At 44.7% G+C, this 24788-nt stretch overlaps 1 protein-coding gene across 3 annotated transcripts in view; it reads right to left on the bottom strand.

Annotated features, from left to right (window-relative positions):
- Positions 1-4383, bottom strand: part of OLFML2B (olfactomedin like 2B) — a 41057-nt gene extending 36674 nt beyond the window's left edge. Inside the window, exons 1-2 of one of the 3 annotated variants that reach the window (XM_009241567.4) lie at positions 3678-4383; positions 327-590 (exon numbers count right to left, since the gene is read on the bottom strand). In XM_009241567.4, coding sequence (XP_009239842.2) covers positions 327-590; positions 3678-3851 — 438 coding nt within the window. In that variant the 5' untranslated portion in view covers positions 3852-4383. The remainder of the gene's footprint in view (positions 1-326; positions 591-3677) is intronic. The other 2 variants (XM_002809870.6, XM_009241561.4) reach the window with 2 other exon arrangements.
- Between the last annotated feature and the right edge of the window lie 20405 nt (positions 4384-24788).

Raw genomic sequence — 24788 nt, 5'->3', positions numbered from 1 at the left:
TGCTGGGCTGATAGTAAATTGTGGCAGCAATTTTCCTGAAGAACGCTGAGTTCTTTTGGCCAGCTGGGCCTGGCAGCTGCTCCCAGGCCCAGCCTCTCTGGCTCCATAAGGAGGGGTAGGCACACTTTGATTTAAGCATCTCCCTTATACACCAGAGCCGAAAAGGACAAGTTTGCTAGGACATCAACCTTGATCCGCACACAGCATTCTAGGGAACAGGCCTGACCTTCTTCAAAGGGCTTACAATCTTCAACCATGGCCCTGCCAGACTTGTGGATCTCAAAAGTGCCCTCTCATCCAAGGCATTGCCCCATACTAGGTCCTACCTTCAAGTCCTGGCTGTCTGCCTCCCGCAGCTTCTGGAGCCTGAAGTCTCCCTCGCAGGGATTGAGGGCCGATGGGGGTGCGACACAGGCACACTTGCAGGACGAGCCCGAGGTGATGGTTTCCACGGTATAGAAGTCTTCCTTCCTGGAGGCCCCCGCATTGATCCTCTGACAGGCATCCCGGCCCAGGGGTCTCACCACACACTTGCACTGACAGTCCGAGCCCTCAGACATAGCCTTGACCTTGTCATAGTCCCCCAGCAACTAGACACACAGAAAACGGGTTAGGGGCATGCAAACACAGGTGTCAGTCAGCCTCCAGAAGGAAGCTCTCCATTTACTTAGTCAAACGTCCTGCACTAGTCAGAGACCTCAGAAAACTCTGAACCACGGAGCCAATAGGTCACTGAGATGCAGTTTGCTGACTCTGACATTTCCTTGAAGGCATTCAGAGTTCAGCTCTCTTCGTTTGTCTTGGAAAGCTGTGCCTTTCTCATGGGCCTTGGCCTTTCATTATTTAAAGGAAAAAACAGATAAGCCCTGTCATTTGTCCAATAGCCTTTGCCTTCTTTCTGCTACAATCCAGGTTTAGGCTTTCTTTTCTTTCTTTCTTTCTTTTTTTTTTTTTTTTTTTTGAGACAGAGTCTCACTCTGTTGCCCAGACTGGAGTGCAGTGGCATGATCTCAGCTCACTGCAACCGCCACCTCCCAGGTTCAAGTGATTCTCCTGCCTCAGCCTTCCAAGTAGCTGGGATTACAGGCGCACACTACCATGCCCAGCTAATTTTGTATTTTCAGTTTCGCCATGTTTGCCAGGCTGGTCTTGAACTCCTGACCCTAAGTGATCCACCTGCCCCAGCCTCCCAAAGTGCTGGGATTACAGGCGTGAGACACCATGCCCAGTCAGAATCCAGGTTTAAGTATAAAAAGGAAAAGAAGAAATTGGAGAGATTGAAAAGTTGGTATTCAAGTTTGAAGACTACTGGCATCTCTCATTCATTTATTCAACATTTATGGAGTGCCTACTAAGGACTGTGAGGTGCTGTGAAGGATAAAGAGATAGGCCAGATGGAGAGCCTGCTGTCAAGAAGCCTACAGTGCAGGAGGCATAGAAATAGCAGTCACACAGAGTACAGAGTGATAAGTGCCCCCGAAGAGGCAGAGAGAAAGGGCAGTGGGAGCTAAGAGCAGCTCCAACTGGAAGCCAGGGAAGACTTCTTGGAGGAGTGGCATTTAATCTGGGCCTTGAAGGATGGGTTAGACGTGGAGAAAGGGAATTGAGAGGAAAGAGACAGGTCCAGAAGTCAGTAAGGTTTACTCAGTCTAAGAGTTCATGCTTCTGAACCCAAACCCCAGGCCAAACCCAGGAAAGCAAACTGGCAGCACTTGCTGCTTTTGCAATGCTAAACATTTCCTTCTGGGCACTTGCCCCTGCCAGCCTCCCCAGGCAGGAAAATGTGTGACAGTAGGCTTTCTGGAGCCCCAACTCTGGGCACTTGCTGGGAAAAGGCTCTTCTCTCCCAATCCTCTCCAAAAGGCCCTACATCTCCAAAGCCAGGGCTCCCTTCCTAGGCAGGCAGAAGGGTTCCCTTCATTTGACTAATGATTTCAGCGGGCAAGCATTGAGCTTGTTTGAGTAGAAATGTTCCTTGGGATGCTGTCTGGGGGGAAGAAGACTTGTAATGTTTTCCTTGCAAAGATTAGGTTTCTTCTAATACTAATATTTGCTTTAGGGCTGTTGTCAAACACAGAATGGATCAGTGGAAGAAGGTGGTGTAGTTAAGGGTGACTTAAGCGGCTGTTCTTTACCGGCTGATAGTAAATTGTGGCTGTCTACTCTCTGAAACTCTGCCTGGATTCCTACATAACCCTGCTCTGAGAACCCTGGGTGGATTCCTTCCTTACAGGAGGCTCGGGTTTCAGGAAAGTTTTTGTTGATAGTGTTCCAGAGCCCCAATGTGAGAGATTTTTATGTCTTTTCGATTTAGGGGTCAGTGGGAGGTAATGAGTGGGCAGAGGGCATACATTAGCATCATTATTAAAGGAAGAGTGAGGAGGCTAGTGTTTGATAAATCCCAAAGTGCAGCGAATTATTCTCTCTACTGGAAGGAGACAAGGCCCACTCCTAGGGCTTGGTGGAGGTGAAGGTACAGGCAGCGCTGGAGGATCCTTTCTCAGACATCCCCCATTCTGAAGATTCTGGTGACACCCACCACACGTCATCATGCCGGCTCTGGAAAGCACGAAATAAACACTCCAGAGAGAACTACCCCTTACAGACATGAGATCTGGGCTGAAGACTGTCAGAAGCCCTGGCTCTACCCATGTATCTCTTTTTTTTTTTTTTTTTTTTTTTTTTTTTTTTGAGACACAGTCTCACTCTGTCACTCAGGCTGGAGTGCAGTGGTGTGATCTCTGCTTACTGCAACCTCCGCCTCCCGGGTTCAAGCGATTCTCCTGCCTCAGCCTCCTGAGTAGCTGGGACTACAGGTGCCTGCCACCACGCCTGGCTAATTTTTGTATTTTTAGTAGAGATGGGGTTTCATCATATTGGCCAGGCTGGTCTCAAACTCCTGACTTCGTGATCTGCCCGCCTCAGCCTCCCAAAGTGCTGGGATTACAGGCATGGGCCACCGCGCCCGGCCTACCCATGTATTTCTTAAGGTCTTTATCTATAAATGGGTATTAGGGTGTTTTGAAGATTGAGTCAGAAAAAACAAGTTTAAGTATTTGGTAAACAGACACCTTACAAAGCCCATCACTATCATGGGTTACTCGGGCCCCCACTGACAGTCTGCCCTAGCTGCCTGCATCTGCATTCCCACCCTCCCCTCCCAATACACTCTGTCATGTTCTCAATCTCTCTGTTTGAGGGTCACCTCACATTCATCACACATGCTTCTGTTCTGACTTCACCCCATGCTCCCGCCTGGTGTCCCACCCTCTGCCATAAAGTATCTCCTGATGGGATATGCCATCTGCCTCCTGGTCAACATATCCGCCTGTTTTCACATTCCAATTCTGACAAACAGCCACATAGACAAGAGATACTTTTCACAACCCTGAAACCAAAAACAACTTTTTTTCTTTCTTCTCAAGAAGTCGAGCGGCATCTTCCCTTCCTTCACCTCTCCTTTCTCCTGATTTGATGACTTTTAAAGACCCTATGATTTTGAGAGAAGAACCTATATCCTTCCATTAAGAAAATATTCTGATACATGAAAATCAAATGCCCTTTCCATCGGTAATGGAAGGAAAAACAGCTGCCCTCAAACACTTCAGCAAGGACCAGCTTCCGGCTCTCACCACCATCCAGGGCAAGAAGAGCGGTCGTGGCACTCGGCATCCTACCTGAGATAAAACGTTCTCCTGGTTGTCCGCCTCGTTTTGCAGAGTCTCGTCCTCCGTAGGCGCCACTGTCTGCGCATCTGGGGGCTCGCTTGTCCCTGTGGGGGCAATGCTGGACACCCAGGCCGGAATCACAATCAGAGCGAAGTAGAGAACTAGCAGCCGAGGCTTGGCCATGAGGGGCGCGATAAGAGTGTCCTCAGCCCCCTCAGAGAATGGCTGGGGCGGGGGGTCTCGGCAAGGACTTCTGCGAGAGGGTGTCCCAGCTAGAGCGCGAAAGTGGCTGCTCAGAGCACCTTTTAAAGCTGGGTGCGGCTGAGCGGGACGGGAGGGTGCGCCCCAGGGACTCTGGGCATCTCCTTCCCGACGCGAGCAGCCCTCGACTGTGCAAACCCAGTGGAGAGCCGGACGCAGGGAAGAGGGGATGACGGAGAAGGTGAGGCGGGCACTGGCTAGCTGAGCGCTTCGCCCACAGGAGGGCTCAGGTGGCTGGAAGGCGTTCGGACAGACGCCCGCGGTGCGCGCCGGGACGGGCGGCGGGGAGCCTCGGGGCGCACGGGGACCGGACACGGGGAGGGCAGAGGCGGTGGCGGCGCGGGCGGCGAGAGCTGTTGGGCTAGGGAGCCGCGGAGAGCTCGCGCGGAAGGAGGGCGGAGCCTCTATTGTGCCGGGGCCGCGGAGATGCAGCCAGTGACCGCGCGGAGGAGGAGGACCTGGAAGCGCACGGGGCTCGGGCGGAGGGGCACCCGGCGGACCCCGCCCCCGCTGGGGCTCAGCTGCCGCGCGCTGGCTGGGGATGACGTTGGAAGGGCTTTACTTTCCTTTCATCTGATGGCAAGTGAGTGGAGAGAAGTTACCCCGAGCGGCGTCCCTCAAGTTTGGGGGTTCGGCCATTCTCGCCGAGAAGAGCGACTTTCCATCGCAGGCACCCAGCGCTCGCTCCAAGGCCGAGCCAGTTAGGGATCTGCCGCATCCTCCTTTAGCACACCTGCGGCAGGGGAGAAGGCACGTTTGTTCTCAGGCGTTTCTTTTCCCTGACTTAACTCTGGGCGAGTTCTCGGGCAGCTTTGAACTTAGCGCCGTTGGTAGCTGCTTGCCTGCCACGGCTTTAGAACCTAGTAATACCTCCACCCAGAGGAGAATCATTGAATTCCTTCCTAGAGTGTGTCCTGAGTTGTGTAAACGTTGAAAGTTAGGGGAATGACTGTACATCTCCGACACTCTCCGCGAGTCCCCATGGGGAAAGCTACTGCCTGATAATTTGGGACAAATCTCCGGGTCTCTGTTACCAGATTATCTCTAAGAGGGAGTCCACTTTCAATAGTGTGCAATTATGTTACTATGTCCCTCAATTACTGAGGACAACTTTTTATAAACCTACAGTGAAGATTAGCAATATGTGAATTTAAGGAAGGGCACTGTGCCATCCTGGACAACTGTCACTCGGAATATTGAACAGAGCCAGGCCCCTTCAAAGGATATTACGCACCCTTGGGAAATTCAAGCACCTTGCTTCTTATGCTGAGGAATAAGGGTTGTAATAAACTAAGGAAACTAGCGCATGTAAGTAATAGTTGACATAAGTATAATAATAACCCCTATTAGTATATTTTAATCTTTAAAAAACTCAGCTTATGGACAAAAATTCAATGCTCTGGGTGTCTAGCTTTGTGGGGACATCATGCACACACCCTCCTCTGTGTAAGCTATCAAATCTTTTCTGAAACTATATGGGGGTAAACATTGATAAAATGTAGTGTATTTGATTGTTTGTTTGTCTGAGACAGAGTCTTGCTCTGCCACCCAGGCTGGAGTGCAGTGACGGGATGATCTTGGCTCACTGCAACCTCCGCCTCCTGGGTTCAAGTGATTCTGGTCCCTCGACCTTCAGAGTACCTGGGATTACAGGCGCACGCCACCATGCCTGTTTAATTTTTTGTATTTTCAGTAGAGTTGGAGTTTCGCCATGTTGGCCAGGCTGGTCTCGAACTCCTGGCCTCAAGCCATCCGTCCGCCTTGCCCTCCCAAAGCACTGGGATTACAGGGGTGAGCCACTGTGCCCCACCGATAAAGTGTAGTTTTAAAATTCAATTAAGGGGTGGAGTGTGGTGGCTCACCCCTGTAATCTACTGAAAATGCAAAATTAGCCTAGCCTGGTGGCATGCACCTGTAATCCCAGCTACTCTAGAGGCTGAGGCAGAAGAATCGCTTGAACCCTGGAGGCAGAGGTTACAGTGAGCCAAGATCCACCACTGCACTACAGCCTGGGCTACAGAGAAATACTTAGTCTCAAAAAAAAAAAAAAATCAATTACAGTAAACATTGAATGTTGATTAAGTGCAAGACAACAAGCTAGGTTGCTAGACATTTAATGGGAAGATGAGATAGTCCACATCTTACAAAGTGGGGGTGGGAGTCAGGAGGTAAGCAGAACAAGCACTGAAATTGTGAGGCAGAGTAAGAACATATCTTATGGGGTTTAAATAAGGAATAGGTCACTTCTAGTGGAAAGGTCAGTGTGGATTTCATGAAAGCATGATACTGAAGATGACTGGGATGATGGGAGGTTTCAACAAAACAGTGGATAAGGCAACATGATGGGGGGTGCAGTGGCAGGGGAGAGAAAGAGAGCATTCTGGGCAAAGACATAATCCTGAATGTGCATATTCATATTTCAGACGGCTGCTCACTTCTCAGGGCAGCCTTCCTTGACTCCACCACCAGCGTAATTTCTCTATTAAATGCTCCCATAATACCGTGTACCTCTTTTTCATAGAAGCAGGAGAGATGGATATTTATACTCCTTTGTGGGTTGTTTTGGGGGTGCCTGTCTTCCCCACTAGACTATAAATTCAAGAGGGCAAGGACCTTGTTAGTTTTGCTCACCATTACGTCTTCAGAGTTTAACCAGTGCCTAGAACAAAGTGGACACTAAATAAATATTGGTTGAATGAATGGGAATTCCAAATAGTCCAACTGGGTGTAGGCTCAGTTACCTTTATAAATACTATCGCTGTATCCATTAGGGTGCATTTGACTGCAGGTGATACAAAATCTTTCTAGGAATGTCTCAATCAAATACACATTTATTATCCCACTCTAGAAGACAAAGTTGTCTGTTTAAAATTTAATTCAGCAACTCAGTGATGTCAGCGAGGACCCAAGCTCTTTCCATTTTCCACTCCATTATTCTTACAGCATTGGCTTTTTGACCTAGTCATAATTGATTTAAACAAGTCCCAGCTACCCCTTTGCCAGACATTCAATTTCCCAGTCTCCTTTACAGCTAGGGGTAACCACCCAGACAAGATACTTTGCTTCCTGATAAAAGAAACAAATAGGAGAGAGGACCTTTCTGGTGCTACTCTTCCCTCACTTCTTGTCTTTGATTGTGTCTTTGACCACAGTCAAAGTGTTGTAGGACCAACAGGTTCTTATGTCCGCTGTGCAGTAACAGACCAATTACACTATGTCAGCAGGGTTTGCAGCAAAGAAAGAATTTGATGATTGCAGGGCACCAAGTCAGGAGATGGGAGGAGACCCTTGAATCCATCTCTCTGAGGAGCTCTGGGCTGGGGTTTTAATTTAAGGGGATTGTGGAGAGTGAGTGGCTAAAAAATTGAGGTCATTGATTGGTTGGGCCAAGAGGATGGAACAAAGTTCCATCATCAGGATGTGGAAACTGCCTTCTTTGGTGAGTCAGGATCTCATGGGGTCCTTCAAACCAGCTGAGTCAGTAGCTTCATCAGTATGCAGGACCCAAAGGAGTATCTCAAAGGGAAAACATAATGTTTCATAGTGTTTCATAATGTTCAAGTTGTTTTCTATAGAACAGTTAAGGGGCATTATAATCTTTTAACAGGATCTATGCGATTCTGAGGCAATAGGCACAGAGTAACTATGAGGAAACAGGTCAGAGAGCAAGTAGACCTCACGATTACTGCTGAATGTGCTGTGAACTTGGTTTGTTTTCATTTCTTCCCTTCCCTTCTTCCCTGGTTAATTTTATAAAGCTTATAGGGGCTGTTTCAAAAGTGCCAGGAGCTGTGGCAGCCATCACTTATGACCATGAATCCTTTCTCTTATCTAACTAAAATATATTTCCTTTAGAGTCTACTTTTAAAGTCTCCTTTTAATGTTCAGTCCTACAGTCCTACACAGAATATGTCTAAGGACTTTCCCACAGAGAGTTTTTCATTCCTTTCACTTAAAGATAAATAGTTAAGTACTGGCCGGGCATGGTGGCTCACGCCTGCAATCCCAACACTTTGGGAGGCCGAGGCAAGTGGATTACTTGAGGTCAGGAGTTCAAGACCAGCCTGGCCAACATGGCAAAACCCTGTCTCTATTAAAAATACAAAAATTAACTGGGCCTGGTGGCACACACCTGTAATCCCAGTTACTTGGAAAGATAAGGCAGAAGAATCACTTGAACTGGGGAGGCAGAGGTTGCAGTGAGCCGAGATCACATCAGTGCACTCCAGCCTGGGCAACAGAGAAAGACTCTGTCAAAAAAAAAAAAAAAAAAGTTAAGTGCCTTCTAAATATCCTCTTTCTCAACATCACTAGCCCACTTTCTTCATCTTTTATCTCCATTATATTCAACTGTTTCTCAAACCACATGGCCTTCCAAACTCTTCATTATTTTGGTTGTTTTCTCTCTAGAAAGACTCCAGTTTAAGTAGATATTAGAACCTATTGAAACAATTTGTTCTTTTTTTTTCTGGGCGCTATGCTTTTATTAATGCAGCCTAAGATCACCTTAGTTTTGGCAGCCAGATTGCACCAACGACTCACACTGATTTATCTTTTAAGTGTAGTTTTTAAATTTATTTTTGTGTGAATTTTTTGCTGTTTCCGCCATTCTGTGCTTTCCAGCTATGTTCTCTTTTTTTTTTTAAAACCCAAGTATAGGTGTTTACATTTTTACTGTAACAGTGTGATGATTTTGGCCCATTTTTTCATCCTGTTGAAATATTGCTGTTTTTGCCTTTGTCCTGGTTTTGCATAATTTCCAAATTCACTAAGCATAGTTTCTGTCTTAATTCAAATGATTAATTTTAAAAAGCCATCTTCCTTCAGATAGGGCCATATTCTAGAGCCCTGTCTCCATATTAATTTTCAAAAGCCATCTTCCTTCAGATAGGGCCATATTCTAGAGCTCTACCTCCATAATAGGAAAAGTCTCTCCTTATTGATGTTAACCGTTTTGGTGTGTGACTGTTCAGGCAGTCATGGGTGTTGGTGCCTAGTCCACATGTCTTCATCATGTCTACAAGCATTTCTTGAGAGACTTTTATCACTGTCTTTCAGAAATCAAGATACATTGTTCATGGCATTGCTTCTACCTGCCTGCCTGGCAACCTGAACTGATGATTCTGCAATGAGCTTGGTTTGGCTTTAGCAAATTGGATTAAGTGGTTTTTACTTTTGTTAAAAAAACAAACAAACAAACAAAAAAACATAGCTGGAAAGCACAGGATAGAGGAAACTGGCATAAAATTCACACAAAAATCCCCGCATCTTTTGCTCAGAGCCTACGAATTCCACATCACTGGATCCTCGCATCATGGTGTAAAATAAGTTTTGCTCTCCCTGGTTAACAGATGAAGTCATTGAAGCACCAACACAGTGATATGTATGATGTCGACTCTGTACTGAGTCCTTCCCATGTGCCAGGCATCATTTGATGGTCAGAAATCCCCTGAGTCAGTATCATTTCCTCTTACAAATGAGGAAACAGGTTTAGAGAGGGACAGACTGTGGAAATGTTCCAAGAACTGGGTCTCAGAAAGCCGTAAGTGTGCCACTTCATCTGTCTTAGACCCTGGACCTCACCAGTTGTGGCTGGCTAGCAGGTTGTTGAATTCTGGGGATCCCTCAGCGACCACAACCACCATCCCTCACGAGCCAGTTTGCATCTGGCAAGAGCATCTGTTTTCCCGTTTACCTAGGAGCCTCCTGACTTTGCTCTGAAATGTCTGTCTGTTGAAAATTAAGGCTTCCTTTGCCAGGTGGGGCCAAGGTGGCTAGAAATGGCCTGCCACCTTTGTGTGTAATTGAGAAAATGCACCTGCCCCACGGCAGCAGAATCAAAGAGCAAGGCAAAGTCCCACGAGCAACATCATTCTGCCATCTCCTTTCCCTGGCTTGCTGCAGAGTGGGAGCTATGCCAGGGAACTGCCATAAAATGCTGGAAAGGAATGATGGAAAGCACAACTGAAAATGAGGTCTTTTTTCCCCTGGTCACCATGCTTTGCTGCTTTCCTGGCTTCTTATTTTGCCTCTGATCTTCTACAGTCTCTCTCTCCTTTAATTCAGTTTAACTCATTTATTGAATATATATATTATGAGCCAGGCACTCTGTGAACTGCTGAATACACAAAGATGAAGATGACAAAACCTTTGCCTTCAGGAGCTCATGTTATAAAGATTATAAATGTTTGATCCTGGGAAAGGGTACAGAAGAGTATGTTTTTCCTCAAGATATTTTAGCAAAGAAAATAAGTTTTTTCTTCTCTGAATTTCCCCAGTTTTAAGAACAATTTGCATTTTCTCATACGCCAACCATGGTAATTTCTTTTTATTAAACTAATTGAAGTGAAATCAACTCAGGTATCGAGTATAATATCTATGTGCCAGGTCCTGACTTAGACACTAAAGAAACGTGAATGAATAAGACATTAATAATAATTAATTCAAGATAATATTTCAAGGATCTCACAGTCTCCTGAGAGAGACACATGAATGGACAAGTACCAGACACTGTGGAGGCCCGCTGATAGGATGGCCAAGGTAATGGCCACCCAATCCAACTGTCTATGGGAGGAGAGTGGTGTCAGGGTGCTCTGGGGGACCTTCCAGGAGGAGCAGGAGTTTGCCAGGTAAAGGACAATGGTGCCTGAGGGACAGAAGTGGGGAAGTGGGGTCAGGGAAAGAAGATGTGGAGGAGGAGAGAGGGGCATTCCAGGCCAAGGGGACCACAAGGACTGGGATTGCAAGATATGAACGTTGTGATGTAGGCAGAGTGTAAAATATAAGACGAAGAGTGAGAGGAAATGAAGTTAGTGAAAGAGTGAGAGGCCCGATTGTGGAGGCCTTTATGTGCCATCCCAGAGAGCTAGGAGTATGTCTCATAGGCACTGAGGGGCCATTGAAGGATTGGGGGCAAGAGAGTGCCATTGTCAGACTTGCAGATAAGACGAATGACTCAGGTGGTGAAGAATGGACAGAAGTGAGAAAGGCAGAGCAACGACTGCAATTCCCTGCCTGCAGACCACTTGGCCTCCTGGAATGGCTCTGCCTGAGCCAGAGTCCTGTGCTGAGTGGGTCATTGCTCTGACTCAAAGGGAAGCTCCCTTGCCCTCTATAGTTGGTGGTGACTGAAGGAGGGATAGGTAGGCAGAGACTCTGCCTTCCCAAGGAATTTTCCAGGGCTGCTACATGGCACAACTCTAGGGGATACCATTCATATCATAGTCCCTGTGAATGGGGCCACTGAGAATCATGCAAGGCATGTCTGGCAACCACTGAACACTGTCCTGGGACAGGTCAGGAACATTGCATATAGCCCATTGCTTTCTACACACCACGATCTCTCTCTCTCTTCTTCTCTCCTGGTTCTAAGAGACCTCCGTGCTCAGGGCAGCTCCTACACATGATGTACTGTCTGTGTGGTGTGCTTTTTCAGGGCACTCACACACCTCCCCTGCATTCTCACAGAAGCCTGATAGCCCTTTAATAGGGCTAATGAGTTCTGCCTTCAGTGATGAATCTCCACGTGCAGATACTCCTGGAAGAGGTGACTCATTGCCTTAAATCTATACCAGAGAGTAAATAACAGGCCCTTTCCTGAGAGCTGGTTTTGCTAGAAAAGTAGCAGTGGAAGACACTGGGAAGTCAAAAGGCCTTGTTTATGGGACAACCCCAGAGAGGCAGAAGTAGAGAAAAGGAAGACCTGGCCCATGCATTACCACCTCTTAGACTTAGAATTGAGGTCTAAGGGCTCATATTTATTCCTGATCAGCAGGGATGAATAGAAGCTGGTTGAGAAAAGGCTGGGAGAGGAGTGTGCCAAGTAGAAGTCTAGAGTCTAGAAAACGGTGATGAGTTACTGGGAAATGCAAGCTCAGGTGGAACACAGGGGTCACAGCAGAGGGAGAGAGGGGAAGCTACGAGCAGTTAGAGTGGAGGGCCAGATCACACGAGGCTTGTGTATGTGCTGTGCAGTTTGGAGTTCAAGCCAAAGGCTATGAGAATTCTGGTAAGCAAGGGAGTGAGCTCTAGTAGGTGGCCCTGGCAGTGGCATAGAGAATGAATGGGAGGGTCAGGCTGAAGTAGGGAGACCTATTTGGAAGCTGTTGTAGAAATCCAGGCACGGATGGGGAGGCTTTGATAAAGGCAGTAGCATGGAGGTGAAGAGAAAGGGGTGGGTATGAGATATACCAAAAAGGTGGAATTAGTAGGACTTGGTGACTTTCTGGTTATGGAGGTGAGAGAGGGGAAGGATGTTAGTTAGGATTCCTGCTTGTAAGTTACAAGCAACTTTATATAGATTAAGGGAAAAAAGGTGTTGGGGGTAAAGGAGACTTTATTATAAGGATGTAGGAGTGTCTCACAAAACCCAAGGGCCCTAATGTCACTGGGGTCATCAGAGGCTCATCTGAACCTAGGACATCTCTGGGCCACACAGTAGACTGAAGGTGCCTGGTCAGAGTTACTTGAATATTGAGTGTGGTTAGTTTTCCTTCTCAGGCCCAATTCCAAATGCCCAGGGAAGGCCTTGTTCTAATATGGGCCAGATGCCCAATCCTGAACTAATCAACTAAGGCGGGGGGCGTGGGGACAGGTCACTTGGTAGAAACAAAGTGGAAAGAGGGGCAGTTTCTAGGGAGGAGCTGCTAGACCAGACAAATCAATGGATGTCCACTCTCTCCTATCCCATTGCTGGCTGGCTCTCTGCCTCCTTCTACTTCTGAAGATGTACTTATTTAGCATAAATTAATCATCTTTACAAAAGAAAAGTATCTCCCCATAAGAGACAACCCAACTTAGTATCTAGGAATGGCAGAAGCAACTCCTCTGTGTGCCTCTCTCTCCAGGTGATATTTTTTTCTCCTCCTGCTTGGCTTGTTCTAATCCAGATGTGATGTCTCACCATCCTACAGCCAACAGACTAAATGGTAAATTTAACCTAGTGTGTATACATGCAGACCTCAGCTTGCTATAGATATTTCACTTGGTAGATTAATCACTGAAAATATTTAGTCAATACACTTGCTCATCCATACATTCATACATTTGAATATGAAATTAAATTACATTCACGCACCCCTCCATTCTATGGGGTACGTGAATGTAACAATTTTAGCCTTGTCAGGCAGCCTAGAGCCATGACAGAGTCTGCGATGTAGGGTTAGACAGACTGGCTGTGGAATTCTGGCTCCACCATAACTACTGTTGACCTCGGGCAAGTCACTTCATCTCTGTGAGCCTCAGTTTCCTAATCCTAAGATGGGGATCATAAAAATATTCACCTCTGCTTACTGGTGCATACTGCTAACCACATGTTCCTTTCTTTATCCCTTTAGAAATGAAACCCCAACCCTCAATTGGAAGGCTGAAAATAACAAAGAATGTAAAGATCACAGAAGGCTTAACAAAGGGTAAATCTTAGATTTAGCATCGAGGGGAAACTTGGATGCTAATATTAAGGTGAAGTCTTACTTGGGAGCAAGAGAGATGATTCTAGTCTCAGCTTTATGGGGGCTTCAAAACCACAGACCCAGGTTCAAATCTCAATGCTGCAACTCATATGGTGGGGAATCTTGGGCAAGTTGTTTTTTTCTAAGCCGTAGTATTCTAACAGTACTAGGTTGTTGTGGAGATAAGAGATGTATGTAAAAATGTCCAACCCATTGCTTGCCCCATTCACAAATACTTGTTGAATGTTGAATGAATTTTAAAATAGTAATCATTTATTAGATAGAGATAATTATAATCATGCCCATTTCAGACTCACCAGGTGAACTGATTAGGACCTCTGTCTGCACCTCAGTTTCCTTATTTGAAAAAGGAAACTTTATAATTTTTGACTCTCTGTTCCTTCCATCTAGTGATTGTGATTTAAGTAGCTGAGGTTCTCCCCACCCCACCCTTTTTGGGGGTTTGCTTTGTTGCAGGGACTGAACTTTAAGCAGAAACTTTCTAAAACTTGGGTGATTCCTGAGGTGTTCTCAGAGATGGGTCTGTGGAGCCAACTGCCAGCCCCTTCCTTGTTTTTGTTGGCAGGGCAGCCAGGCATATCTGGTGGCTGCAGCTGCCCAGGGAGTTGCTGCCTGGAAACCCAGAGAGTGGGGAGGACTTTCTCTGGAGGACAGACAACACCGCCTGACGCAAGGCAGTGAGCAGAGCGAGGCTGGCACAGGCATCCCTGGCCTGATGCTGAGTCCTGAGTAGAGACCCAAGGGACGCCTCACTTTAGACAGGAGGAAACCTGGTTATGTGCTCTGAGAGCCAACGCTGCCATCCAAAGAGACACCTAAAATAGCAGCAACACGATTGAGAGAGGGCGGCACTCTCCCAGAGTTCCAACTCCTGCTGACATTTCTTATTCTCCTTTCTCTAAAAAATTACTTTCTTCCTTTTGAAAACCCAACTCAAGCTGTTCCAGTGAATCTTGGGAGCCCCCCTCATCTCTCATCTTCCTTCAACACTTTGATTTCACCCTCCTTTCCTCTTATTCTCTCTTCCTTACCTCTCTCAAGGAAAAACAATTTAGGGCTCTGTTACATGAAGTGATATATGTGGTTCCTGAAAGAGCACGTGCTATTCAAGCTCTCCATTTATTCACAGGAGCTTTTTGGTGTTTTAGCTCCACTTCTTACTGACCTTGAAATGTATGCCCAGAACCACACGGCTTTTGCATAACTCCAGGGAACCCTACAATGTGATTTGTATCCCTTAGGATTAATGAGGATTTGAACACTGCTATGGTTTGAATGTCAGTCCCCAAAACTTCATGTGGAAAGTTAATCCCTCTGTCCTCATGAATGGATTAATGTAGCTATCACTGGAGTGGGTTCATTATCAAGGGAGTGGCTCTGTTATAAAACTGAGCTTCCTCTGGCTCTCTTTTCCTGCGCTCTCTCTGTCTCTTGCACTGACTTCCACCTTCTGCTTTTCTACCATGGGATGACCATCACTAGATGTTGGTGCCATGCTCTTGGACTTCCCAACTTCCAGAATAGCAAGCCAAATAAACTCCTTTTCTTTTTAAATTGCCTAGTCTGTTTTATTCTGTCACAGCAACAGAAAATGGACCAACACAAGTACTTTGTATAGCCCTGTACAAGCATGTAATTTCATCCTCATAACCATCCTGCAGTGTAGATGTTTTTACCCTTAGCTCGTAGATAAGGAAATGGAGGCAGACAGCTGGACTAACTTGCTCAAGGACAAGAATGTACAGCTAGTAAGTAGCAAGCTAGCTTTGGTCCCAGGTCTGTGTGATTGCAAGTTCATGCCATCCATCACACCCTATCCTGGAACATTTAGCTTTTTAAAACCTGACTTCAGCCCTTCACCCACATGCCTTATCTCATTATAGAATTCCATGCTTAAGGCTCTCCAACCACTTACATGCAAAGTGGAACGAACAGCTTTAACCAACCAATTACAGATGCAGTCACGGAGTGAGGTGTCCCAGAGCTGCCACACCAGCTCTGTGTACTTGGGAAGTAATTGACCTCTCTAGGAAGTCATGAGCCCCAGTTTTGTCTATTGGCCAAAACAATTGGTTGGACTGAGTGATTTTCAGGGTGGTCCCTTTTAGCCCTAAAATTCTGAATTGTTGGGTAAAGCCAAGCAGCTTGATTTATTGGTCCTTTATAGTGTGTTCTAGAACACAGCTGTCTTAAATGTAGCTATCCACAGAAAATGGCTGTTCTGTATGTTTTCATAAGGCCATCAGTCACTGTAGAAAATGTTGAACATTTGAGGTGTAAGAAGGATAGACATTCTGTGCTTTTCATGCCACATTCCTCAACATCTGTACATCCTGTGTTTGCATTAATTATAACATGGTAATTGCATAGCCATTGTGGGCAGCCTATACCTCAAAGGTGGGTGGGAGAGGAGTGGGGAGCAGGAGGGCTGCCCCAGGGCTTACTGCCAAGAGAATCTGGCTGGTCCGTTCTGAAGTGGTGAATCACTTCCTGTGGAGCACGTGTCCTGGCCCAGGTGGCAGGAGAAACGGTCCTGGTTCCAGACCTGCCCCTGGCTCACTCTGGGATGGGAACAAGCTCAGCAGTGATAGAACATTCACCACAGCTCCACTTCTTGAGTGCTTTCCATGCAATCTCACTAATTCTCCAAGCATTGCTGGGAGACAGGTGCAGTTTCCTCTATGTTAGAGATGAGGAAACAGAAACTCGTAAAGTGTAAGCAGTTAGACAAGGCCACAGAGTCTGGATTGGAACCGAGGGCTTATTTATTCAGAGCCAGTGCTTTTGAACACCAAACTATATTCAGGTTCCCTTAACCTTTCCGTCTGTGAAGTGAGGGACTTGAACCAGTGCTTTCCAGCATATGACATGTATACTTCTGGGGGTACTTGAGACTATTTTAGGTGGTGTCCAGATATTCACTTTTAATTTTAATGACTATGTTTTTCATTTTAAAGGGTGTTAAGAAAAACGTAACTCAAACTCACACATTTAGGATGCATACAAATATAAAAGGGAATTGATTTAGGCTCTATTTAAAGAAAAGTCAGTCCAGATGATAAGGCAAACATGGTGAGGGTGAGGACCTTCACAAATGCCTAAAGTTTGAGGATTACTGAGTCAGATAATATACTCCAGTGTTTTCTGGTTCCAGCAGGACACAGCAGGACCATGGCCTCCCTGAGCCTCCAGCACAGTGTCCTAGCTCTAGGGCATTTGGGATACAAACAGGGAGAGAAACAGTCTTCAGGAGAGTTAATTGGTCAAGGCTCAATTTATCCTCTTTCTAGTATCTCCCCCTTCCTTTTATGTCTCCTAAGCATTCAAGGCTTTGATGTCAACATATTCCTGGAGTGAGTAGTTTGGCATAAATTGCAAAGTGGTTGGATGCAGGTGTATTTAGTTAGGCCAGCACAGTGATCTGTTTTTTTTTAATTTGTGAATTTGAATGTCTTTAGATTGGGCATGCACTCTAGTTTGCACAGACTTCCCCTCTCCTGATAATATTACCTACGGTAACTACCAGAAGGCATATGAGTTTGTGACTCTTGGCTTAAGACCTTATTTCCCCAAGGTCAAAATCCTTAAAGGCCTGAAGAAGTAGTTCTTCAGAGCATTGAGCTCCTAGGGAGCCATCAGCACTGTGGGATTTCTAACACACCTAGAGTCTCTAATGCATGTGGAGTTTCTGTGCCAGCCCTCCAGAAGACAGGAAGTCAGGACAGGAGCCTTGCCAAGAGATTGCCATCTGCACAGCCTTTTAAGATTCTTTGGTAGGCCAGGCGCAGTGGCTCACACCTGTAATCCCAGCACTTTGGGAGGCTGAGGTGGGTGGATCACCTGAGTTCAGGAGTTCGAGACCAGCCTGGCCAACCTGGTGAAACTCTGTCCTTACTAAAAATACAAAAATTAGCTGGACGTGGTGGTGGGCAACTATAATCCCAGCTACTTGGGAGGGTGAGGCAGAAGAATCGCTTGAACCCAGGAGGCGGAGGTTGCAGTGAGCTGAGATCGCGCCACTGCACTCCAGCCTGGGAGACAGCGAGACTCTGTCAAAAAAAAAAAAAAAAAAAAAAAAAAAAGATTGGTAGCTCAGTGGCTGCTTTGCAATTTTCAGACTGGGAGTATAGTGACACCTGGTGTCTGGTGTCATTCTTCAAACCCAGCAAGTCCCAATCTGAGCTCATCATTTCCTTCCCCAAACTAGCTTCTCCTCCTCCCTCTCACTCCCCTGTTTGAGTGAAGGCAGCCACCAGGCTGGAAACCTCACACTCATCATGATTTCTTCTCTCTCTTTTCCCATACCTCATCCCTCACCAAGGATTCTCAGTTCGATTTGTGTTGATTTTATATATTTCACCACTTTATAGCTCATAAGTTCACCTTTCCCAGTGCAACAATTTTCTAAGCGCTCTTACCTACACATCACTACCAGGTTAATATTCTTAAAGAACAGTTCTGACTGCACCACTTCTTTGCCAGAAGTCAACAGCTCCGCATGGCCTTCTGGATAAAGTCCAACACCTCAGCTTGCCCGTGACTTGGACCTGGGCTACCCACTTTCCACTATCCCTGTGCTCTCCAATCATGCTCCAGGCTTTCTTGAAACTCAGGTTACAGCTTCCCCCTGCATGGACCATTCTTTCAAGAGTTTTGGTTATGAAGAGAAGTGGAGAGAAAGAGCCCAAAAGAGAAGTGGAGAGGAAGAACAAATGGTAGAGGAGATGATCCAGAGAGGGATTTTTATTTCCATAGACAGATGTGATTTGAGCATGATTAGAGGCAGAGATTAAAGGGCCTACTGACGAAAGGTGAAAGATATATACTGGCACCTACTGAACACCTTCTATGGGCCAGAGATGCAACTCTGTTTTACAGGAATAGCTCATTTGATCCTCTCAACAACCTTACAAAGTAGGTGCCATTTTACAGATAGGGAAACCAAGGCCCAGAGAGAAAATTTATTCATGTAATAGCTAGAGAGAAGTAGAACTAAGATGGGAACCCAAGCCATTCCACTTCAAACCTACTCTCTTCACCATTTCATATAAGAAAGAGGGAATGACAAGCAGAGCAAAGTCCCTTACGAGGTGGGAGGAGGAGAAATTCCAAGCATGGGTGGGATGGTCATCCACCCACCTCACACAGGAAGAGGAACACCTCTTCCCTGAGCCGGGGAGAAGTAGGGTGGGATGTGGATGATGCAGTTTGACTCACAGATTGATGAAAGCTGTTGAAAATGTTCTTGCTAACAGTTTTCTGTTGATAATTAGAAAGAAGTGGTGGGGTAGAGCTTGAGGAGAGTGAGGGGGTTCTAAAATAGTTGGTCTGGGGGAATGAAAGGGAATTGTAAGGACCTGGAGTCGGCATGCCCTGTGCTGAAAGCTTGTTCAGCTGAAGTTACAGACCATAGATTTGTACAGGACTCAGGCACACAGTTGTGTGAGTTCTTGTGTTCCTTCTGCTACTAGTTCTAGGTGTCACTCACACACTGTCTCCTTTGTGAAACCTTCTGTGAGCTCTTAAGCTGGCTGTGGACTTTCCTTTAAGTTCCCACAGCAGCCAGGCGTGGTAGTGCATGCCTGTTGTCCTAGCCACTCAGGAGGCTGAGGCAGGAGGACTGCTTGAGCCCAGGAGTTTGGGTCCAGTCTGAGCAACATAGCAAGACCCCACTTTCTAAAAAAATTAATTTCCACATCATTTTGACCCTTTTGCATGATCCTTGTATTAATATATCTTGTATTATAGTTAGATGTGTATACTTCTGTCTGACTACATTAAAGGCTCGCTGATGGCAAGGATGATGTCGTACTTATTTTCTTTCTTTCTGCTCTAGTATATTATATTGTATTATAGTTGCTCATTAAATGTATAGTCATTTATTGGTTAACTGTTCCCCTCCAGATGGAGCTATTTCTTTTATTTTTCCTCTTTTATTATTTTTTCATCTCTATCTATCTGTGCCCCAGAATCTCTCTTTTTGCTTTTTTAATTTTTATTCCTCACTGAAATTCTCAGGTGACTAATGGTGGCTGTGGGCACTTCCTTGCTGATCTGGGTTCTCTTCAGGCTAATTGTGCAGAACACTTCTAGAATAAATGAAGATCATGTAACAAATAGAGATGGTAGTGCTGTCTGAACAGTCTCTGGAGTATGTCACTGTGCTTCTTACCAACATAGGGATGCCTTGACTAAAGTGGGCCTGAAATGGATGAAAAGAAAAACCCTTAGTTTCTGCAGTCAGAAATGGTATGTGATTTAACAGTGTTACACAGGGACATACACGGGGGCTCCATAGCACCTACATTTCTACCCAGTTCATTTTCTTCTGGATTTTTCTTTCTTTAGATGCCACCCTCAAAGTGCCACAGCATGAACAGAAGACTTGTCTCACAGAAGTCAACAGTCATTGAGGAGATGCATGTAGACATGGAGCAGAACCCCTGTGTGGTGGGCTGCAGACTGCTTCCTCCAACCTCCCTGCCCCATCCCCACACAAAAAGATACCCAAATCCTAATCTCTGGAACCTATAAATGTTTCCTTATTTTGAAAAAGAGTCTTTGCAGATGTGATTAAGGATCTTGAAATGAGGAGCTTATTCTGACTTGTGTAGGTGTACCCTAATTGTCATCACAAATGTCCTTATAGGAGAGAGTTAGAGGGAAGTTTGATACACACAAAAGAGAAAGCAACATGAAGAAGGAGCAGACAGAGGTTTGAAGATGCTGGCCTTGAAAACAGGAGTAATACGTCCCCAAGGCAAGGAACAGATTTTCCCCTAGAGCCTCTAAAAGGACTACAGCCCCGTTAACACCTTGATTTTGGTCCAGTGAAACTGATTTTGCACTTCTGTCCTCCAAGATTGTGAGAGAATAAGTTTCTGACATTTTAAGCCACTAAATGTGCAGTAATTTGTTATAGCGGCTGCAAGAAATGATATATACCATAATACCACCAGAAAGACAAGCCATTCCCTGATGGTAAGTAACAGACAGGAGGCATTTTGCAGAGTATACTGTAAGAAAGAAAAATCTTATTATCATTTTGGTTGTTAAAGACCTTGACGTTCAAATGATAAAAGTGATTTCAGACAGAGGCTAAAAAATGGTCATGCATAAGGTAAGAAGGTCACTGATGAATAGATGACTCCCTCCCAGCACAGGCTCGTATGGAGCAAGAGCAGCACAGGTCACTTGAAGAGGATTGGCCAAACCTCAATAATGCAAGAAAAGGGAAATCCAGATTGTACCAGAACAGACATAACCTCTTAGGCCTATGCAGTTACAGATTTTTTTCCCACTTACCTCATAAGGGAGAATTTGAAGTTAATGTAAAAGAATCAAATGTTCAGTATTTATTTTATGCTTAACTAGATATAACCAATTGTACTTTAGACTCATTTGTTGATGTGCATTCAGTTACTTTCAATTAGTCCTTATAACATTTTTATAATTTCCTGAGGAGAAAAACTCCTCCAGATAGTGTTATGGGTCATTCTAGATACAATGGGCCCCACCAGAGTGTAGCAATCAAATTTCTGTTGCTCAGAGAGGGTGAGCCAGGTGCACCGTGCTCTTTCAGAATGCTGCGACCACTAGGCTTTTTCCAGGGTGTGTGGGCAATCCATTTACTAGCAGTAGAGGAAGGAGTAGCATGGTAGGTAAAAGAGTAGCAAGCTGATGGTTTATATGAAAACAGAAATAAGGTAAGTTCTTTCTTTGTAAAAGGAAAATATAAAATCAGAAATGGGATATCTTCCTATAAGAAAAGAATCGGCTTTACTTAAATGGAAACTGAGGAGGACTCCCTCTTCTGGCTGCAATGGAGTAACTGCTAACAGACTTCCACCCCACTGTAGACAACCAGAAGACAAGACAAAAGACATGAAACAAGTTTCAGACATTGCACAACAGGCAGCCCAGGACCATGAGCCCTCAGAGAAAGGAAACAAACAAGGTGAGACTTAAGATTAGCACAGTTTTCTGCCTGGAGGAACTTTCTGGAATGTGATGCAGGGAGGGGAAACCCAGGAAGATTGTGGCATCTTCCTAACTGAGTTAAGGAGACAGAGATCAGAGTTCAGGGAGGCCAAGGCAGCTTGAATATTCAAGGTAGGGTATCAGGAAGAAGGGAGTGAGATAGGTTCAGAAATGGGCATATGGTTTTGTCTTGAACCCTGGACTGAACACTAAGCTGTACATATGTAGAATGAAACTCCATGACAGGTGTACAAGTAAAATTATGAGAGAAGGAACAATTACCAGAGAGACCTAACATAAGCGATTAACATGAGCTCACACAGGATGGACAAGATGTTTGATTTCTGACCATTCAGAGTAGAGAGGCCTCTTTCAACAGTCATGCATTCAGTAGAGACCTCAAAATGGTTATGCTTCACTAAGTATTAGGGCTCAGCTAGGCCACAGTAAAGGCAGTGGTGTGTTGGAGTTGGCTTGCACTGGTTTGTGAGAGCCAATTATGTATATCTCTTGTCTCAACTTCAGTGACATACATTGGTAGCTGGAAATCAGCTATTATAGAACATTTACGCCAGGTAAATCAGCATATACTACAATTTACAGTTGTTTCAACCACCCCCACCCCAGAGAGCTGATTGTTGAGCACTTACCAGGTATGATACCACAGGTATTGTAGGAAGATATATAGTCTTGATCCCTGGTCATGGGGATGCAGCACTCCTAAAAATCCTGGCATTTTCAGAATGATAAGGGTGATAGGAGTGTCTTTTGTTCTAACAAGGCAACTCTTGGCAGGCCACTAGATAGCTTCAGGATGGGGGATGGTCACCAGAAAGATAAAGCTTGGAATTTTCCACCCCACCCCTCAACCTGGGGGTTGTGTGTGGCAGTGGAAGGTGGGGGGGATGAGAAACAGGGCTAGAAATATTAAGTCAATCACTAATGGCCAGTGATTCAATTAATCATGCCCTAGTAACAGAATCTCCATAAAAATCCCCAAATGACAAGGTTTGGAGAGCTTCCAGGTTGTTGAACACATCAAGGCACTGGGAGGGAATGGATGCTCTGAGTCCCCCTCCCCTCATACCCTGCCCTATGCATCTCTTCCATAGGCTGTTTCTGAGTTGTATCCTTTATCATAAATCAGTAATAGTAAGCAAAGCACTTTTCCGAGTTCTGTGAGTCATTCTAGAAAATTATCAAACATGAAACGGGGGGGGATTGTGGGAACTTCCAACTTTGCACTCAAATTGGGCAGAGTTGGGGTAACCTGGGGACCCAATAATTGAGAAGCATCTGAAGTAAGGGCAATCTTGTGGACTGAGCCCTTAAACCTATGGAGTCTGATGCTAACTCCAGGTAGTTGGTGTTGGAGTTGAACTGAATCGTAGGACACCTCATTGGTGTCAGAACTGGTTGGTGTCAGGAAGAAAAATCCTCTCAATACCACTTAGTAGAACTTATCCAAGGTCCACCCTAGAAAAGCTTTCAAACAAGTCTCAAAATGATCAAGCTAGTCTGCAAGTAACTTAACTGCCTCTCAAAATAAAATTAAACTTTCTTTAAAGGAAAACATTAAAACACCACCAACAGTGTAATATTCAAAATGTCCAGCATCTAATAAAAAATTACTAAACATACAAAAAAGCAAAAAAAAAAAAAAAAAGTGTGGCTCATCACCAAGAGAAAAATCGCTCAATAGAAAGAAACCAAGATGGACCAACTTGGGCAGCATAGTGAGACACCCATCTCTAAAAAAAAAAAGAAAAAAAATTAACCACGCATATTGGTGAGTGTCTGTAGGTCTAGCTACTCAGGAAGATGAGGCAGGAGGATTGCTAAAGCCCAGGAGTTTGAGGTCATAGTGAGCTATGATTGTGCCATTGTACTCCAGTCCAACCTGGGCAACAGAGGGAGACCCTGTCTCAAAAAAAAGAAAGAAAGAGGCGAAGATGGAATTAGTAGACAATATGTTAAAATAGATATTATAAATATAAATATTATAAGTAAATATTATAAATATTTTCCACAATATAAAATTTCTGCAATATTTCATGGAAAAAATATAAACTGTCCCATACAATAAACAAATAAAGTAAGCCTCAAAAAGATTTAATGGAAAATATGAATATGAGAAGAGAAATGAAAGATAAAAAATTAAATGGAATCTCTAGAGCTGAAAAATACAATGTCTGCAGTAAAAATTTCACTGGATAGACTGAACAGCATATTATTATAGAAGCTATAGAAAAACGGTTAACAAACTGGATAACCTAACAATTGAAATTATTTAAAATGAACAACAGAGAGCAAAATAAATTTTATAAAAAGCAGGCCAGGCGCGGTGGCTCACGCCTGTAATCCCAGCACTTTGGGAAGCTGAGGCAGGCGGATCACCTGAGGTCAGGAGTTTGAGACCAGCCTGACCAACGTGGTGAAACCCTGTGTCTACTAAAAATACAAAATTAGCTGGGCATGGTGGCACATGCCTGTAACCCCAGCTACTCAGGAGGCTGAGGCAGGAGAATCGCTTGAAACCGGGAGGCAGAGGTTGCAGTGAGCTGAGATCGCACCATTGCACTCCAGCCTGGGCGACAAGAGCAAAACTCCGTCTAAAAAAAAAAAAAAAATGCAAAGAAGAACAACAAACTGCCAGGACAAACTCTGGAACAGTATCAAGGGACCTAACATGTGTAATTGGAGTCATAGGGTGGGAGAAGAAAAATATTTCAAACTATGATGACTAAAAAATTTCAGTTTTGATGAAAACTACAAACCCAATGATCTAAGGAGCAAAATGAACCCTAAGTGACATAAAGACACACTCATACACAACACACAAAAGAACATAATAATTAAGCTACTAAGACCAGTAGTAAAGAGAAAATCTTAAAAGCAACCAGAAAAAAAAAGACACGTTATATACATTGATATAATGATAGGAATTCCCGAACTCATTATCAGAAACAGTGCAAGCCAGGAGACAATGTAATGACCGATTTAAACTGAAAGAACAACAACAAAAAAGAGCCTATCAACCTAGAACATTCTATATCTGGCAAAAAATATTCTTCAGAGATGAAGGCAAAATAAAGACATTTTTAGATAAGCAGAGGTGAGAAAATTTGTCATCAACAGACCCGCATTAAAAATACATGCTAAAGGAAGTTCTTCAGACTGAAGAAAAATAATACCAGATGGAAAGCCAGATAGATAAGGAATTAAAAGATCAAGAAATGGTAAATATGTGGAAATTTATGAGACTTTCCCTCATTTTAAGAACTCTTTAAATGTAATTGCTAAGGCAAAAGCTTAAAAATACAATATATTTTGGGGTTTATAACGTAAGTAGAAATAAAGTACAAGAATAGTGCAAAGGATGGGAGGGGAACATTTTAAGTATACAGTT

The sequence above is a fragment of the Pongo abelii genome, chromosome 1 (assembly GCF_028885655.2).
Source record: "Pongo abelii isolate AG06213 chromosome 1, NHGRI_mPonAbe1-v2.0_pri, whole genome shotgun sequence".
NCBI classification, from domain to species: domain Eukaryota; kingdom Metazoa; phylum Chordata; class Mammalia; order Primates; family Hominidae; genus Pongo; species Pongo abelii.
The sequence above is the reverse complement of the archived record's forward strand: the minus strand, read 5'-3'. Positions and strand labels throughout refer to the sequence as shown.